The sequence below is a fragment of the Oncorhynchus tshawytscha genome, linkage group LG08 (genome assembly GCF_018296145.1).
Source record: "Oncorhynchus tshawytscha isolate Ot180627B linkage group LG08, Otsh_v2.0, whole genome shotgun sequence".
NCBI lineage: Eukaryota > Metazoa > Chordata > Actinopteri > Salmoniformes > Salmonidae > Oncorhynchus > Oncorhynchus tshawytscha.
The window spans coordinates 52,541,974-52,561,204 of NC_056436.1; the positions used below are offsets into that span (position 1 = coordinate 52,541,974).

Below are 19,231 nucleotides of genomic sequence, written 5' to 3' on the forward strand. Positions count from 1 at the left end.
TCAGTGCTTTCTGTGGTGGTGGGGCAAGCCAGCAGAAAATACGGAGCGTTGGGCCGTGATTGGCTCTGTGTTATGTCACTCATGGGGACACTATGTCACCGCAAAGTCTAAGAGGAAACCTTGAAAATTCTTGCCCTTTGGGTGCTGCCATAGTGTTACATTAGATGTGCCCATCCAAGAAGGCTCAAGGTCATTGGCCACAGATAAATTGACGTCAAATCACGTTATATGTACAGTAGCTTTGAATGGACTGATCATGTCAACATCATACTTTCAAAATCTTAGTTAGCAGTATTTTACCAGTTGGACCTCGTTTATTCCTGACATCCCAATTGTCTTGAACTCACTAAAGTCAAATTTTTGCAGTTCCGAGTTAACAGTTGTTTTGAGTGCGGCACAAATAATGCTTCGTTGACAGCATGGCCAATGTTGAATGTTTATCATTTTAAACTCGAAAAAGGAGCCCCTTAATTTCACATTTATGACCACACGGCCACTGTCACTGATTCCTTCCAAACCACTCGTTGATTTTGAGATTTCTAACTTGTGTGTAATATTTATGGCCGATGTGCACCGATATGTTTTATCTACAATTTATCTTCATATGACAAGGATTAAAAAGGATTTGCCAGTAGATTGTCGATTTGATTCATGATGATGGTCATCCAACTCGGAATTGTAAATCCGGCCTCGAGTTGTTTTGAAAGCACCATAAATCCAGAGAATGCCAGACTTTGATGACAACATTTGCTCATGAAGGACCGTCGTGCCATCTTCGCTATGTATACTGTAACTTTATTGGTCACATACACATATTTAGCAGAGGTTATGTGACTGGTAGTGTATATTTAATGTACGTTTGTATTTTTACTGTATGTGTGCTTACAGTATGCTATTTAAAATGTATTGAGTCACGTTGAAGTCTAAAACAAAAATGTTTGCATTTGTGTGACTTTCTTGTTTGAGTATACACAAACAATATACAGTATTGAATAGGACACATTAGTGTGATCTGGGTTGTCACTCATTTAGATTCCTTTTATTTGTTTGTATGTCTCATTTGTATGCAGAGTTTCATTACGAGAAGGGGGTACATGATTTTGATTGCGGCGATTCGTTTTGCAAGATGTCCATGGGGTTTAGGGAAATTGGCTAACTGTTTTGTGTACCTGAGATGTAGTTTCAGCAAACGTGTGTTAAAAATTGGGAAAACTATAATCAAAGAATAAATGTAATTTGTTCCTATGCAAAAGCTGTCCAATTAAAATGGGATGCTATGGGCTAAATAGCATTCCAATTAAAAAGATGGGGCTACTGAACAAAATATACATTTAATAGAAAACTGTAGAGCATGCTTCTTTTCACCCCGGGAGTGCTTGATATTCAGCCAGCAAACAACTATGGTCTTCTAGATCACCCTGTTTACTATACATTTACCTAATATATGGACCGCAAATAGCATGACAATAACTCAGATTTTGAAATCATGTCAGATATGAAACCAACCGGTAGATCGTCCCAAAGCTGGCTCTTCTTCAGTTCATAGGAGGGGTGGGTCAGGTCAAACTTTGGGACTGGGAAGCCAGGAATGGTGTTGTGTAGATGGAACCCAAAGGTCACTAGCCAGCTATTCACATCTACATCGGACAAATACGGGCAGAGTCATAATAAATATTTAATGGCAGGGTTATGTCATAAAAAAATATGGAAAATGGTTTATAATATAAGTATTTTGTGTCTTAGTTAACATTATTAAGCTGGTTATACATGCATGAACAAAGCACGTATAAACATTTAATCTTTTGAATAACACATTTGAATAACATGTATACACTACGTGCACATTAAATATGACAAAGTAAAATAAAAGTTAATAAATATCCTACCTGCCACATATTCTCTCACTTCATGTACTTTGCTGATGGGGTTGTTGTTTCTGAACATATAGAGATTAAAAGGACCTGGCTCTTTCCCCACTCGTTTCCACGTGCTGATGTCAGGCACAGTCCACCTGCCGGGCATAATGTCATAGTCCCTCTCACCAAAATGCAACAATTTGGTCAGCGGATCATAGAGTCCCCCGTGGAACCCCAGCACCAGTTGAAAGTCCGGGTTGGAGTCAAAGTAGATCTCCCCGTACGCCGTGTACTGGACCTGCTTAATCAGGAGGCCGTTGCTGGTGAATACGGCAAGAGGGGTTCCGGTGTTGTCACAGGCGATGTAGTACTCCTCTCCGCTGCTGATCTCCTGGGCAAACAGGTGGCCCTGCAGGTCATAGTACATTGAGGTGATCTCAGAGCTGGAGTGATTGTAGACGTGGGTGATTCTGCTGGGGTAGCTCAGGTCTGCGTAGAAGTATTGCAGGTGCTGCCCCAGGCTGGCCTTGGTGGACACCCTTCGGCCCAGGCCGTCGTAGCGGTACTGGATGATCCAGCTGTTGCTCTTGCTATAGACGCGCGCCAGGAGGCCTTTGGAGTTGTACTCAAAGATCTCAGAACCTCGCTGGCGGAGGAAGCCATCCTCGTCCATGCGGTACTGTACGTCTCCCAGGCGGGTGATGCGGTCGCGGAGGTCGTAGCGCAGGGGGAGCAGGCGGGCACCGTTACCTGGGTTCAGTAGGTGGAGGTTGCCATTCAGGTCGTAGGTGTAGCGCCACATGACCTTGTCATTGAGGTAGACTGTCTGGAGCTGGCCATCCACATCATACTCGTAGCCGTACTTAGTGGTGTTGGCAAACGGTCCGATCTTGATCTCCCTCTTGGTACATCGCCCCGCGTCGTCGTACTGGAAAGTGATCCAGTACATGAGGGATCGGAAGATCTCGTACTGAATCTCCTTGATCCGGCCGTGGGTGTCAAAGTGCTTGGTGTAGGTCATAACAGCCGTGGAAATGATCTGGTTGATGTCATAGTAGATGACGCCAAACTTGCCGAACTGCTCGACTTTGCCGGATATGTCGTCGAACTGGTAGAGGTCGATGGGCAGTGGGGTCTCATTGATGACACCCTGCACGCTGGTAATGCGCAGGCTGCTGTCATAGGTGTAGTCGAAGCGGGCGTTGACCATGCCGTCCTCGCTGAAGCGGAAGATCTGCCGGTCCACCAAGGGGCCCAATTGACGATAGCGGATCGAACATATAAAGCCCTCGTTCTGCAGGTTGACCGTCTTTAGCACGCCCGCCATCTCGTCATAGGTGAAGCTGACCCGCGTGATGTCATACAGGACTTCGGCTAGCTTGTTCTGTCGCCGATACTTGTAGAGGACCTGGCGTCCCGTGCCTAAGTGCGCCACTCGCTGGAGGAGGCCGTCCTCGCTGTAGTCCACAGCGACAGAGGCATTGCTGTCGGGTGGGTGAAAGAGGTTGCGGTAGTAGCCCACCGAGCGGACCGTCTGCATGGTGTAGCGTGCCACACTGGGCATGGTGACTGCAGATAGTCGATCCTGAGAGTCAAAGTCGAAGATGTACTGACGCTGGCTGTGGAGCAGGAGCACCATCGACTAGAGGAAAGATGAGGGAAGGGAGAACAAAAGCTATGTTTTATGAATACAAATAATTCTATATACACCACCAGCTCACTAAATAGCCTAAACATTCTCACGTTTATTTCTGTCTCATAACATTTTTGCAGAATTAACAGTTCATTAATATGCACTTTGGATGCTAGAATTGCTTTCAGTGGGCTGCCACCCTTTCAGTGTGCCCCATGTTTCTCTGTTGACACGGCCTATCCCAGTCACGCGATGAGCTCAAGGAGGGCGAGGAAATCTCTGCATGATTTTGCATGAGGAAAAGTCCTTGGAACTGAGTCCGGCAGTAAGTTATCTCACTTATTTTAAGTTCTGCGAGAAGTTAACATAATGAGCAGCTCTAATGTGGGCAAGTACATTATGTGTGACTGTGTGTGTGTGAGATTTAAAAGTTCTGCTTCAGCAAGGTGTGTGTGTGGCCTCGATTTCAATATACAATTACTTTTACCATCAAAAGTACTCCATTTTTGTGTGTGCATTGATCGACAAGTGGAGAAACCAAAGCATTCTATAGAGTCGCTTCAACCCTCACCTTGTCCAGATAGGTGTAACTCCACCTCTTCCCGTCAGCAAACACTCTGGACACGAGGCGTCCCTGACTGTCATACTCCAACCGCTCCGTGGTCGGCCCCCTCTGGAGGGCATTGATCTGCCCATTGCTGCTCAGGCTGACGTTCACGGGCAGCATCTTACTGCTGGGCACCCACAGCACAGGGTGGCCAGTGGCGTCATAGATAATCTTCAGCAGGAACTTCCTGTGGTCGTCATATATCTTCTCCGTCCTCAGCGTACGGTCGTAATCAACCGACAGAATGTTCCGGCCGTTCACCTGTTAGTTGGTAATATGTGTATTGGATCAAAGCCCAGACAAAACAAAAACAAACAGACAATGAAGCTTTTAAGTCAGTCACAGAGAGGGCACTTATAGTTCTGTTTGGACGCTTGTTAAAGTGGCATTTAGTGTGATTGCCGCTTTTTGGCATTCAGTGTGAGGAGATTAACAGCTCCTTCAAAGGCTTCATTAAACTCTGGCATTTGCTCAGCAAGTCTTAAATCCCACCCTCCTCCCTCCTTAAATTTAATGGGGACAAAATGGATTAGGATTGGCTTATATGGATAGGTGACAATTCAAATTTGTCTTACAGAAGAAATTCATAACCTTTGTAACAATTGAAAGGGAACAGTTTGCCGATTATCTGAAAATTATTCGACCAAAGCTGACACAAGACTGAATCCAAACATTACACTGTTGATTTTATTGTGCAAAAGAAGTATTCAACTATAAGGTGCTCTTTGAGCACTCCTAGCTGTGCCGTTAAGGAACTAGAGCAAGTACACTTGTAGTTTTGTTTGGAACAAAACCCTGCATCCCCGCCATCACACAATTACTGTTGCTGTTTTCGCAATCCAAAAGGGTCCATTATACATCGCAATCTAGGTCAGTTTGGCATCATTTGAGTTATAAAATACGATATTGAAGTGTTAAGCTTGCAATTCAGGGAAACGCATCATAATTTTGGTGAGCATAGAAAGGAGTGCCTTCAGGCACGTGTGTCGCTGCAGATTTTCTTCACAATAGACAAACAGCCTCATCCTGTTGACAACATGTCATCCAGTAACTGTACAACAAACATAGTGATCATGAACGTCAACACTGTTTATGACATGAGCTTTATGATATGGAAATGTTGAGTGCACATTTGGCCAGGTGTTTAGCTCGACTGTATGACGTCAAAGCGATACTTATTATAATCCTTAAAGTCTCATCTTTCAAAATATGTAGAGTCCTCTTAATTTACAGCATTTCCCTCACTCAGACAACAAAATGTTAGCAAAAGTTGCCCAAATTAGCGGGAGGGATGGGGGCAACTTCTTGTCGCGCGTCCTGCTCAGGTTCAGAAGGGCTGTCAGTCAAAACTTATACAGCGCTGTGAAGCAACAGAGTGAGAGCTCCGATGTCATGTATAGCATGTTACTGTACAGCCACTGCGGTTCAAATTAAGGAATATAGCAGTGAACAAATCTGAATGTAGCCAGGGAGTTGAGTGTCACAGTTTGTCTTGCTAGTAAGTGAAACTTTTATGAATAAAACAGTGAAACACACCCTTAGCTTACGCCCAAAAACGATGACTTTGCCCCTGGCCTGCTCCTTGCGGAAGCGCCACTCAACCAGATTCTGCCCACTCTCCCCTGGCAAACTCATGTTGCGCCGTGCCACTGTGGGGTTGGCAGTGCCCGCCAGGATGTGGGGCTCAGTCTGGTAGTGGGTGTCCATTCCGTTGGCATAGGTGATCCTCAGAGAGTTATCATAGCCCACCTGATAACTGCTTCTACATTGATCTGAAAATGTAATAATTGATCATTATTGATAACATGATTGATAACATTGTACTAAGTGTTGTGATTATAAATCATTGTTGTGGATACTAAGGGAAATCTTGCCTATGTCGTGGTAGATAACAATAACACTACCTTCCAATAGAAACACAGACAGACAAACATTAGAAAAGGACTATAGAGCTACAATAAATGGAACAATTCACTAAATAGCTTGAAACATAATACAAAAAGTTACGATACAAGTTTTCGGCTCACCCCTCACACTGAAGGAGTAAATCCGCTCACCCATAATGATACATGACTTAGGCTTACTTAACATTGCTCTGAGACCCCAGCAACAATGACCAAAAAAAAAAACACATTCAAAAAGGCAGCCTGAACTGTTTTTGCATCAGCAAGACTGTCAGCATGCTTCAGTTCGGCTGGCAGCTAGTCGAAGTCGGCTAGGCGAACCAAACGAGTGTGCTTGCATACTCCCTTGAAAGACCTTTGCTTGAAAAATGAGCAAAAAGCGGCAAGAGTACCGTTTGTCCACTTTGAGACGACGTAGCCAGTATACACTTAGGACAGGCAGCGTTGGAGTGGCATTGACTAAATACAGTAGAATAGAATACTGTATATTAACTCAGGAAAAAAAAAGTCCTCTCACTGTCAACTGCGTTTATTTTCAACAAACTTAACATGTGTACATATTTGTATGAACATAAGATTCAACAACTAAGACATAAACTGAACAAGTTCCACAGACTAACAGAAATTGAATAATGTGTCCCTGAACAAAGGGGCAGGGTCAAAATCAAAAGTAACAGTCAGTATCTGCATTAAGTACTGCAGTGCATCTCCTCCTCATGGACTACACCAGATTTGCCAGTTCTTGCTGTGAGATGTTACCCCACTCTTCCACCAAGGCACCTGCAAGTTCCTGGACTTTTCTGGGGAGAATGGCCCAAGCCCTCACCCTCCGATCCAATATGTCCCAGACGTGCTCTATGGTATTGAGATCCAGGCTCATTGCGGTCCGGACTCTTTGCTTTTCACCGACATTCCTGTCTTGAAGGAAATCACGCACAGAACGAGCAGTATGGCTGGTGGCATTGTCATGCTTGGAGGGTCAAGTAAGGATGAGCCTGCATGAAGGGTACCACATGAGGGAGGAGGATGTCTTCCCTGTAATGCAAAGCGTTGAGATTGCCTGCAATGACAACAAGCTCAGTCCGATGATGCTGTGACACACCGCCCCAGACCATGACAGACCCTCCACCTCCAAATCGATCCCGCTCCAGAGTACAGGCCTCCGTGTAATGCTCATTCCTTCGATGAAAAATGCGAATCCCACCATCACCCCTGCTGAGACAAAACCATGACTCGTCAGTCAAGAGCCCTTTTTGTCAGTCCTGTCTGGTCCAGCGATGGTGGGTTTGTGCCCATAGGCGACGTTGTTGAAGGTGGTGTCTGGTGAGGACCTGCCTTACAACAGGGCTACAAGCCCTCAGTCCAGCCTCTCTTAGCCTATTGCGGACAGTATGAGCACTGATGGAGGGATTGTGCGTTCCTGGTGTAACTTGGGCAGTTGTTGTTGCCATCCTGTACCTGTCCCGCATGTGTGATGTTCCGATGTACTGATCCTGTGCAGGTGTTGTTACACGTGGTCTGCCAATGCGAGGACGATCAGCTGTCCGTCCTGTCTCCCTGTAGCGCTGTCTTAGGCGTCTCACAGTACGGTCATTGCTATTTATTGCCCTGGCCACATCTGCAGTCCTCATGCCTCCTTGCAGCATGCCTAAGGCACATTCACACAGATGAGCAGGGACCCTGGGCATCTTTCTTTTGGTGTTTTTCACACTGTCTGTGTGGGTGGACCATTTCAGATTGTCAGTGATGTGTACTCCGAGGAACTTGAAGCTTTCCACTTTCTCCAATGCAGTCCTGTCAAGCTCCTTCATTTTGTTGACGTTGAGGGAGAGGTTATGTTCCTGGTACCACTCTGCCAGGGCCCTCACCTCCTCCCTGTAGGCTGTCTCGTCATTGTTGGTAATCAGACCTACTACTGTTGAATAGTCTGCAAACTTGATGATTGAGTTGGAGGCGTGCGTGGCCATGCAGTCATGGGTGAACAGGGAGTACAGGAGGGGGCTGAGCACGCACCCTTGTGGGGCCCCTGTGTTGAGGATCAGCGAAGTGGAGGTGATGTTTCCTACGTCAGGAAATCCAGGAACCAGTTGCACAGGGCGGTGTTCAGAAGCAGGGCCCCGAGCTTAATGATAAGATTGGAGGATACTATGGAGTTGAAGGCTGAGCTATAGTCAATGAAAAGCATTTTCATGTACATTTGAAGTCAGAAGTTTACATACACCTCAGCCAAATACTTTTAAACTCAGTTTTTTACAATTCCTGGCATTTAATCCTAGTAAAAATCCCCTGTCTTAGGTCAGTTAGATTCACCACTTTATTATAAGCATATGAAATGTATGAATAATACTTTTCTATAGGATTGAGGTCAGGGCTTTGCGATGGCCACTCCAATACCCTGCCTTTGTTGTCCTTAACTTCTTCGATATAGGGGGCGCTCTTTTAATTTTTGGATGAAAAACGTTCCCGTTTTAAACAAGATATTTTGTCACGAAAAGATGCTCGAATATGCATATAATTGATAGCTTTGGAAAGAAAACACTCTGACGTTTCCAAAACTGCAAAGATATTGTCTGTGAGTGCCACAGAACTGATGTTACAGAAAAAACCCAGATAAAAATACAATCAGGAAGTGCCGCATTTTTTGAAACCGCCTCATGGCAATGACTCCTTATATGTCTGTGGGGGAGCTAGGAGTCAGCTTACCTTTTCCACGTTTTCCCCAAGATGTCTGCAGCATTGTGACGTATTTGTAGGCATATCAGTGGAAGATTGACCATAAGAGACTACATTTACCAGGTGGTCGCTTGGTGTCCTCCGTCGCAATTATTGCGTAATCTCCAGTTGCAGTATTTTTCCGTTTTCTTCTGATGAGAAGCCAGCTGCCACCACTGATAGATTATCGAATAGATACGTGAAAAACACCTTGAGGATTGATTCTAAACAACGTTTGCCATGTTTCTGTCGATATTATGGAGCTAATTTGGAAAAAAGTTTGGCGTTGTAAGTGACTGCATTGTCGTTTTTTTTTTCTTAGCCAAACTTGATGAACAAAACGGAGCTATTTCTCTTACACAAATAATCTTTTTGGAAAAAATGAACATTTGCTATCTAACTGAGAGTCTTGTCATTGAAAACATCCAAAGTTCTTCAAAGGTAAATGATTTTATTTGAATGCTTTTATTGTTTTTGTGAAAATGTTGCCTGCTGAATGCTAGGCTTAATGCTATGCTTAATGCTATGCTAGGCTATCAATACTCTTACACAAATGCTTGTGTAGCTTTGGTTAAAGCATATTTTGAAAATCTGAGATGACAGTGTTGTTAACAAAAGGCTAAGCTTGTGTTTCAATATATTTATTTCATTTCATTTGCGATTTTCATGAATAGGAAACGTTGCGTTATGGTAATGAGCTTGAGGCTATGATTACGCTCCCGGATACGGGATTGCTCGACGCTAGAGGTTAAGCCATTTTGCCACAACTCTGGAAGTCTGCTTGGGGTCACTGTCCATTTGGAAGACCCATTTGCGACCAAGCTTTAAATTCCTGACTGATGTATTGAGATGTTGCTTCAATACATCCACATGATTCCCACCTCATGATGCCATCTATTTTGTGAAGTGCACCAGCCCTTCCTGCAGCAAAGCACCCCCACAACATGATGCTGCCATCCCTGTTCTTCACGGTTGGGATGGTGTTCTTCGGCTTGCAAGCCCCCCACCCCTTTTTTCTCCAAACATAACGATGTTCATTATGGCCAAACAGTTCTACTTTTGTTTCATCAGACTAGACTAATTTTCTCCAAAAAGTACGATCTTTGTTCCCATGTGCAGTTGCAAAAAATAGTCTGGCTTTTTTTATGGCAGTTTTGGAGCAGTGTCTTCTTCCTTGCTGAGAGGCCTTTCAGGTTATGTCGATATAGGCCTCGTTTTACTGTGGATATATATACTTTTGTACCCGTTTCCTCCAGCATATTCACAAGGTCCTTTGCTGTTGTTCTGGGAATGATTTGCACTTTTCTAGGAGACAGAACGCGTCTCCTTCCTGAGCTGTATGACGGCTGCGTGGTCCCATGGTGTTATACTTGCGTACCATTGTTTGTATGATTGAATGTGGTACCTTCAGGCGTTTGGAAATTGCTCCCAATGATGAACCAGACTTGTGGAGGTCTACAATTTGTTTTGGCTGATATTTTTTCTTCTTTCCCATGATGTCAAGCACAGAGGCACTGAGTTTGAAGGTAGGCCTTGAAATACATCCACAGGCACACCTCCGATTGACTCAAATGATGTAAATTAGCCTATCAGAAGCTTCTAAAGCCATGACATCATTTTCTGGAATTTTCCAAGCTGTTTAAAGGCACAGTCAACTTCGTGTATGTAAACTTCTGACTGAAATATTAGTTGAGCAATTTTACATCTAACTAATGCTTGGTGCAGTATTTCTCAATGAAAAAATTAGCAAAACAATGAGTTGTCTCTTGTTGAACGACAACAAAGACTTTATTGAAGAATCCCTACTGTTGAGCAATCACCGACAGTGGGGCCTAGACTTCGGTTTGCCTCCAGAAAAAGGTTGTGTGCCTGAACAGCTGAAAAACCCTCACTCCAAAATGAAAAGAAAAAAAAAACTTCACAAAATGTTGTCATAAGATATATTATGCACCAGTGGAGGCTCCTCAGAGGAGAAATGGGAAGACCATCCTGTCCTCCTCTGGGTACATTGACTTCAATACAAAACCTAGGAGGCTCATGGTTCTCACCCCCTTCCATAGACTAACACAGTATTCATGACAACTTCCAGAGGACGTCCTCCAATCTATCAGAGCTCTTGCAGCATGAACTGACATGTTGTCCACCCAATCAAAGAATCAGAGAATGCATCTAGTAATGTAAACTAACTCACTTTTGTACATTACGCTGGTCTGTACAACTGACCTTATTTTAGCGCCCCGAAAAACATAATACTTCCAGATCAACTGTAATATCAATACCACTGTAAAACACAATTTCTCCCCTTTCCAACAAAATCAATGAAAACCTTCATGATGCCCCAATTACTCTGCAACTGTCTGTACTAATGATTACACCCCAGATAAGCTAGATGCAGGCAAAAGTGTGCAAGGCAGTATTGAATGTGTCACTGTTTGTCTACTTGGTTACTTAAATTTATCTCTCGACCTGTGCACCTACGTTGTAAACTTTTAATCGTAGGCTAGGTTGTTGCAATCTCATGGTGGGCATAGGGACAATTAGAGTATCATGTATTAGCCTAAACCTATCGATGTTACATTGAGCTGGGTGAATGGAATATGAATGACAGTCGTCCAATATGCTGTAATACAAATAAGGCCATGCTCATAAAAACAACATTGTCCTCCCTAATCTTAAACGGCATTGGCGACCACTGATATGCACAAACTCTACCAAACTGTTTTGGCTGAGAAGAATGGGTACGCCATTACCCTGAGCCAGTGTATAGAAGGCACGGATGGTGGAGGTATTGGTGGTAATACTCATTTCCTCTTCAGTCAAGGAGCTCTCAATGTCCACAGTCAAGGCCTTGTAGATTTCGGTGTACAGGGTTTTCACTGTTCCCGTGGGGAATGTCACGTTCATTATCCTGCCTTCGCTGTCATACCTGAAAGATAGAGGGAGAAGATCATGTAAAGGTGATCATTGTGTAATTTTGTCGAGAGTATCTAGGCAACAACATCACACACAGTCCCCACATGGTCTCTTTTCACGTAATTTAGTAGAATAACCTTTAAAAGGATCAAATTTGACACTGTAGGCAAACTTCAGAGTCTGTGTCAATGTGAAGGAAGTCACTGACTGCCACCAAATTAAAACATGAAAATACATTCATTGTAAGTGCAAAGCAGCAACGGATTAGCTTATCTTATGATCAAGTATTTATCTAGTCAGGCTCTCAACACCCTAAAAAGTTAAGGTCTACTCTGCCATTGGAGAAATCAGTCCCTCCTACTTCTGTATACTCACTCGTAGAATGTGGTCCAGCCAATTTCAGAGGTCTTGGTAGCCAGTAGGCCAGTGTTACCATGGTAGGTGAGTAGCACCAGTTCCTGGCCCTGAGCAGTCAAGGTCTTTAGCCCACCGTTGGTTCCCATGATCAGCCAGATGACCTGGTTGTCCGGGGCGACTATGCGCACGGGCATGCGGTTGGGGTCTCGGCGGATCCTCAGGGTGTTCCCGTTGCTATCGGTCACAGCTGTAACGTCGTTCTCGATGCTGTAGCTGAAGGTGTACTTAAAGTCACCCGTCAGGAGGCTGGTGGTGTGTTGGTGGGTACCATTGGCGTCAAAGACATACACTTCCTGGGCATCAGGCGACGCCACCTCAAAGTTGTTGGTGTTAGAGGTCAACACTGGCCCGTTCCTACCGACAGCCCGTATGCGGATGTTGCCCAGGTCTGCCACGTACAGGGTGCCATCAGGCGCCACAACCAGAGAGGATGGGACGTTGAGACGAGCGTCTTTAGCGTAGCCCTCGCCGGTCTGGTAGCAGTCGCAGTTGACGTCGTTCTTACAATCACAGTCAGAGGGCGACCCTGCCAGATGGGTTATTTCACCGTCGATGGATATCATTCGGATTCGACTAAGCTTCCGTTCGTCGGTTTCGGCGACGAAGATGGCACCGTAGTAGGACACGGCGATTGCAACGGCGGACTCCAGGGGCGTCAGCGCTGCCCTTTGACCTCCGGCCGCCCCGCGGTCCATCCCGGCCAACGGGCAGTGGATGGGCCGGCCCGCTGCAATGCTGACCTGGCCGTTCTCAGTGATTCGTAGGATTACATTGTTGTCCAGGATGTACAGGGAGTTATCCATGGGGCTGACTGCTAGGTCGGTGGGCCACTCCAGGAGCACCTGTAGATAGGGACATTGTTATAGGCACCACAGAGATGTGGCATTAAGACATTACTTTCTCTCAGATATGTGGTATTGAGATATCCCTGTCTAAAGAAATTACATTGTATGATCATGTCAGTCTACACATCATCAATGTCACATTGTCCCATCTCCTAAATATTTCAGGGTGACATCAGTATTGTCAAAAACTGTGGAAAAACACATACTTAATCATCCTTTCCAGACAGTGATTAATAACAAGGGATTTTGCCCTCAAGTCTGCACACAACTCATTACTGTCTGTCTCAGTGCCATTCATTAAGCCTGCCAGTCTGCCTTCTTATGGGACAATATGCCTCAGGTTACGATAGTCTATCCAAAAAGATATCGGTGTTGCGTTGCAACATCGAACTATCTTAATTAACTTAAGACATGTTTCATTCTTGTCTGCCTGATGGTTTCAAGCCTCCCTTAGTGTACTGATAGCAGACATGGAACTATTATCTGGTATGTCCCCTTGGAGTAAAGGGCAGAGGTAAGGGACCCCAATCCAAGTTGAGTTTGACTCTCCACACCAATCCACTCCTGAGAGACCCTAAATGTGTAGTGGAGGCCCGCCATTCCATTTGAATATGATACAAGTTTTTCTTCCTTTTTCTTTTCTTCATTATTCATTTGCATCACATCGGAGAGCGTACGTAATGGAAGAGGATAGCGTGGACATGGATATAAATGTTTAAGAGGAGAAGTTATATTATATATTGTTATATTGAGTAAGTGTTTTGCCCTCATATGGCGGTAACTTTGTGTCTTTTGACAAGACACTATGTTCCTGCTGTTAAGGGCAGATTTTTAGAGACGTGGAAAGTTGTTAGATAGAAAAGTGTTGAAATGTCATGCTGTTTGGTAGGAATGACCCCCCCCCCCAATTCAGCTGCTGACTACACAAACTTCCATCACAACTGATTCAACTAATCAAGAGCTTGGTGATTATTTGACTGTATGGATCAGATGTGCTAGTGTGCTGAAACAAAAATATGCAGTCCTGTGGGTCCCTGAGGAACAGATTGGTACACACTGCTCTAGATACCCAACAATAAGCCTCAGCAACTTGAAAGTGCATAGGGGCTTTTAAACAAAAATATAATGCCACCTAATGACTTTCCTTCCACTGGAAAAAAAAAACATATCCAAAAGTATATTATTTAACTATGTACTAAGTACTTTCATTATCAGTTTTTGTGAATGTTGCAGGGGAAAATGCTTGATTTTGCTGCGACAATTCTAACATTATGTATGGCAATATGCAATCATTTTGTCCAAATTGCCATGAAGATGCGCTGATGGGGGAAAAGGTTTGTCGACATGTGGCTTGATTGAACCATTTTAGGCGGTAAAAGTGCAGTGATTGGTTAAAATTGGGAGCTCTCTTTTTGTAGTGCAGTTATCAGACACTTTTATACACTAATACTGCAGAGATAACTGTTCTATGCAGTAGTAGTGCAATGATTGGTCAAATTTACGAGCCCTCAAATAATGTGCAGGGAATTGTTGATTTTGCTAAACAAATTGCGATCGCATTTTGCTAAACAAATTGCGATCGCAGAATACTGGAGGGACTGCATAACACTCCAAAGACTGAGCGACTCATAGATTGGCAAGAAGAGTACCACAGGGTGGCGCTGTGAGGTTAGCCCTATGGGACCTGACTTGAGGACAGAACAGGCTTGAGGGAGGCATGACTGGTACTCTGACAGCCACCTGATTGATTTCCATGCTGATGTCACAGGTAAGGGGGCGTGCCGACGTGAGGTCGTTGGAGCCCAGGAGGGTGGATATGATGCCGTGTTGGTCAACTCTCCGGATTGTGGTGCCGTCCACAAAGTATATCAGTCCATTCTTGTCCACAGCGATACCTGTCGAGGCAAAAGGGGGAAGGGGGGAATAAAATAAATGCATAAGTGATAACAGATAGATAGATGTGTCAGACATGGGAGATGTTCGGTTTTCTCTGCTTGCATGACTCTGTGGAACGAAAAACACAACAGATACATGTGTCGAGTTTGGCTTCCCATTATTCAGGTCACTGCAAAAAGCACATCCTTCAATAATTAAACCGCCTGCTTTCCTGCTGTTGAATAATTTCTCAGGGTAAAGTAGGAAAGGCTGTATCCCTACTGTATGCGCACTTGTCTCGCCACATCCCACCTTCAATAACAGAACTTAGAGGTGAAGTGTCAATGAGTGTTGCTCCTTCACCTCAAATTGCAGCTCGGACACCCAGCAATCATCAACCATCTTCACTCTAACTGTGAAATGGGTAGGCGGGGGGGAATTACGAATTTGGTCAATTTTAGACGAAAGGGATGAGCGACAGGCAGTTGCCATGGTTACGACAGCAGGCAAAATTGCGCAACTGATTGATTGTCGGCTAAGGGTTTTAGCGCAAGGAGAGAGTACTTGCCATAGACATTTGTCCCACATAGGGAAAATACATTAGCAACCGTGGCACGCTCCACATCTCTTTATGTCACTGTGCGCTCCTAATAGAGACCAGAGCCTAGGATTTCAATTAAACCTCACATACACATCCATTTCTTTTTTCGATCAGTGCTATAAATGCTGGTGTAAACACACACAGTTTTTAAACTCAAAATAGTGATACAAGTTCATCACAAGAGGTGAGAAATTGGTATATATTCTGCATTTGACACATTTAATAGCTTCTAAATAAATCTGCAAAAAAAAATGGAATCAAGTGGTTAGAGGGGAGTCATTTGGTTTGACCTTTGGCTAGATCTGCCCAAAACTTGCCTGGGTCCTGAAACATTAAAGAGCTGAGGGAGCATTCTGAGAGAGCCGGCTATTTGACACTCTGGGGAAAATTCAGACAGACGAAGAGTGCCACATTCAAGAATATTTCAGCAAACGTCTGGAAAACTGGGGGATCTGGGAGAGTTCAAGGCTGGCACACACCAGACAAACTAAGAATCCATGACTTAACTTCTTAACTTGAGAATATTCAGACAGTGGTGAGTTTTTAGAAACAATATGGCTGCCATCCTACACCTAGGTTGGTGCTACAGTACACATGTATGGTGAATGATGCAAGTTGCCCTTATATAATCATTTTCTGACCTGGTGAAAAGTGCTACCTAAATAGAATATATTAACACATTACTTCTAAAACATTTGTGCTGTGAACCACCAATCTTTTGAAAGCTTTGCAGGATTTAATTTCAGCCCTTCAGTAACACATCCAATTCAGCTAATTACTGTATGTTCGAATCAAATGTGTTACTGCAGGGCTGGACCAAAAGCCTGCAGGCCTGCACACCCAATAGCGCTCCAGTATGTTGGCTTGGCACCTACCTTTTGGCCCAGTGAGCAGGGCATCCGTGGCCTTGGCTCCATCCCCACAGTGGGTCTCGTCAAATGGCAGACAGTGCTCCCCGGTCCCTGCCACCACCTCTGCGTTACTCTGAAGTTCCTTGATCCCCGTCAGGACCTTGGGCCGGTAGATCCTCCGTGAGTAGGTGTCTGACACATACAGCTGCCCAGTCACCGGGTCAGTGGCCAAGTAATAGCGGTGAGCAGGGTTGTTACTATGATCGAGGGGAAAATGTGGTTACTGCGACTGCCGCAATGAACAATCAGAAAATAATCTAGTTTTACAGGTTTCTTTTAACGAATTTGAACAATCCCAAGAGAACCTAGTTTGAAGGTATTTTTCCAAAATAACATAGTAAGAAAATGTGACATTCAGAATGATAATGACCACAGAAAAGACTGTATGTGTATGTAGTTCTGGTTATTGTGAATGCCCGATGAGGCTTGTGTTGTGTGAGGCTTTTTTCATAACAGACAGTTGGGGAAAAGCCGAGACCAGGAGTCAAAGTGAATATAACAGAATTGAACAGGAAACGACTGGAGCAGATTTGTGTGTGACAACTTGAAGGGTGCCAGACCATTTCAATCGTTATCACTACCCTGTGAGGGGAAGCCAATGGAAATAATGGAACGAGGTGCTTATGTTAATGACAGTCATCAACTGATGGCATTTCGTTGGGTTGTGCTTATTGGCATTCATGTTAAAATGCCTCAAAATGTGGCGGGCTCCTTCAGAAGGAGTTAGCAGAGACATCGTCAAGGCTGGCTTCCATTATGAAAAAAATCATCTGATGCAAAGACAGAATTAATCATCTTCTATGTAGGGTGCTGGATATCAGCAATATACAGCAAGTATAGTAGTATAGACTTTGAATTAAAAAATGTTTGTTGTCAAAGGCAATTACATTCACATTTTTCTACGCTAGTTAACATTAATCCTCTTACATGACTAAACGACACAGACATATCACTGAATTTAAATGGCCAACTCTTTTCAAAGAAGAGATAACATCTGTGCTTGGAGGCCAATAAATACACCAAATTATAAGCTGTTAAAGGTGAATAAGACTTTTTTACTGTCTGGAAATAAAGATAGCCCAGTGAGTCTTCTCGTGTTTAACGGTACATTAGCCCATACTGTAAGCCTGTGACACTTATGAATGTGAATAATGTGTGTTTCAAATAAATGTGAGAATGCAATAAACAGTGAAAAAAAAAAGGATTATGAAAACGGACACCTTTATGAGCCAAAAAAACTACACGATCAAATAACGCCTTAGAGGCTTATCAAGTTGCCATAGAAAGAGGTTCATAAAAAAATATACAATATACATCAAGACAGTGAGAGAAACTGCAAACATAACACACCTACCTGTGTCTAAAATCTTTATTTCTTAGGGTGGGATTAAAAGGAAGGAAGCAGAAAGGAGAAAGATGCAGAGAGACTGTACAAGTGTGTGACTTTAAAACTCTAAGACAAACACCATAACAACAACAACAAAAAAGAAGCAGACAATGGAGATTTGTTGAGCAGAAGGGAGGCAAAAAAGGAAAAGAGAGACTATGGCTTGGTTAAACCCTGCACCCATAACTAACAGAGGGGAGAATATAAAAACTCTCCCACCAGGCAATCCATTGGGCCATTTGTTCTCCATTTAACCACTGAGTATCGGAAATATTGATCCCACCACTCATTATACAGCCCCATATCAAAACAAGGACTTTATATCCAAACCCCAAGCCATTGCATGCCAGGTTGACAAGCCAGGTTGGGACTTGCTTGTACTCTCACGGATGTACATACACTTCATGTCCACACAAAAGGATGTGGACACCCTTTGAAATGAGTGGATTTGGCTACTTCACTCACCTCACTAATGCTCTTGTGGCTGAATGGAAGCAAGTCCCTTCAGCAATGTTCCAACATCTAGTGGGAAAGACTTCCCAGAAGAGTGGAGGCTGTTATAGCAGCAAAGGGGGGAGGACCAACTCCATAATAATGCCCGTGATGTAGGAATCAGATGTAGTGTATGTGCATTTGACATGTTTTATAACGAGCAATCCAACCATGTGGGCTTAACTTTCCCCATGCAACCTATAAGAGAATGTATCAAAACATAACAGGTGGTTGTGGGTGTTGTATGTGATTTTTGGGGATGTCTTCTGAACTGAAGACTTCGCTGGTTTTTGCAATGGGAGGGCCAGGGGCCTGCAATTGATTTGAAAGATTTAATATGCTTTGTATTGAGTAGATCTGGCTGTAAAATGGTGGTTTCTGAGTCCACCAATTGGCGGAATTAAGCTTATTGAGTGAAACCAACTTGACAAGACGGCCTAAATCATCTCGATTTCATGGTGTTTTTCTCTAATTATGATGAAGGATATAGAAAATATTCCACATTAAATAGTGAATCATATTGGATACTGTGCAAGTAGGCCAACAGTTGTATGACCACCCTGTGCATTGTTAAGACCGTCTCGGAAAAACCACTGGTTCACAGTTCAAAGAAGACCACGACACGTCAGACGTCCACCCCTTTCACGTTTATGTAACAGAATGCATTTTGTTCTGCCACTAGAGGGGAGTGAACTCACAACAACACATACCACTCAAAGCCAACCGTCTTAGCCAACCGAGCAAGAGACTAGTCAGTCACTCTTGAGTAAAAGTTTAAGGTTTTAAATATACTTAAGCATCAAAAGTATAAATAATTTCAAATTCCTTACATTAAGCAAACAAGATGGCACATTTTTTTCTTCGTCGGGGGGGGAATAGCTAGGGGCACACTTCAACGTTCAGACATCAATAACAAACAAAGCATTTGTCTTTAGTGAGTCTGCCAGATCAGAGGCAGTAAATATGACCAGGGATATTCTCTTGTGGGAATTGGACCATTTTCCTGTCTTGCTGAGCATTCAAAATGTAACAAGTGTCAGGGAAAATGTATGGACTAAAAAGTACATTATATTATTTA

The 19,231-nt window shown here is 43.7% G+C and overlaps 1 protein-coding gene across 4 annotated transcripts in view; it reads right to left on the bottom strand.

Moving 5' to 3' along the window:
- The window catches only part of LOC112256333 (teneurin-3-like), a 185,733-nt gene that overhangs the window by 7,896 nt on the left and 158,606 nt on the right, over window positions 1-19,231 (bottom strand). For 2 of the 4 annotated variants that reach the window (XM_042325643.1, XM_042325642.1), the window contains 9 exons: window positions 17,629-17,649; window positions 16,239-16,471; window positions 14,628-14,782; window positions 12,001-12,884; window positions 11,463-11,638; window positions 5,633-5,868; window positions 4,061-4,357; window positions 1,887-3,498; window positions 1,507-1,637 (listed from right to left, as the gene is read on the bottom strand). In XM_042325643.1, the coding sequence (XP_042181577.1) occupies window positions 1,507-1,637; window positions 1,887-3,498; window positions 4,061-4,357; window positions 5,633-5,868; window positions 11,463-11,638; window positions 12,001-12,884; window positions 14,628-14,782; window positions 16,239-16,471; window positions 17,629-17,649 (3,745 nt within the window). The remainder of the gene's footprint in view (window positions 1-1,506; window positions 1,638-1,886; window positions 3,499-4,060; window positions 4,358-5,632; window positions 5,869-11,462; window positions 11,639-12,000; window positions 12,885-14,627; window positions 14,783-16,238; window positions 16,472-17,628; window positions 17,650-19,231) is intronic. The other 2 variants (XM_042325644.1, XM_024429505.2) reach the window with 1 other exon arrangement.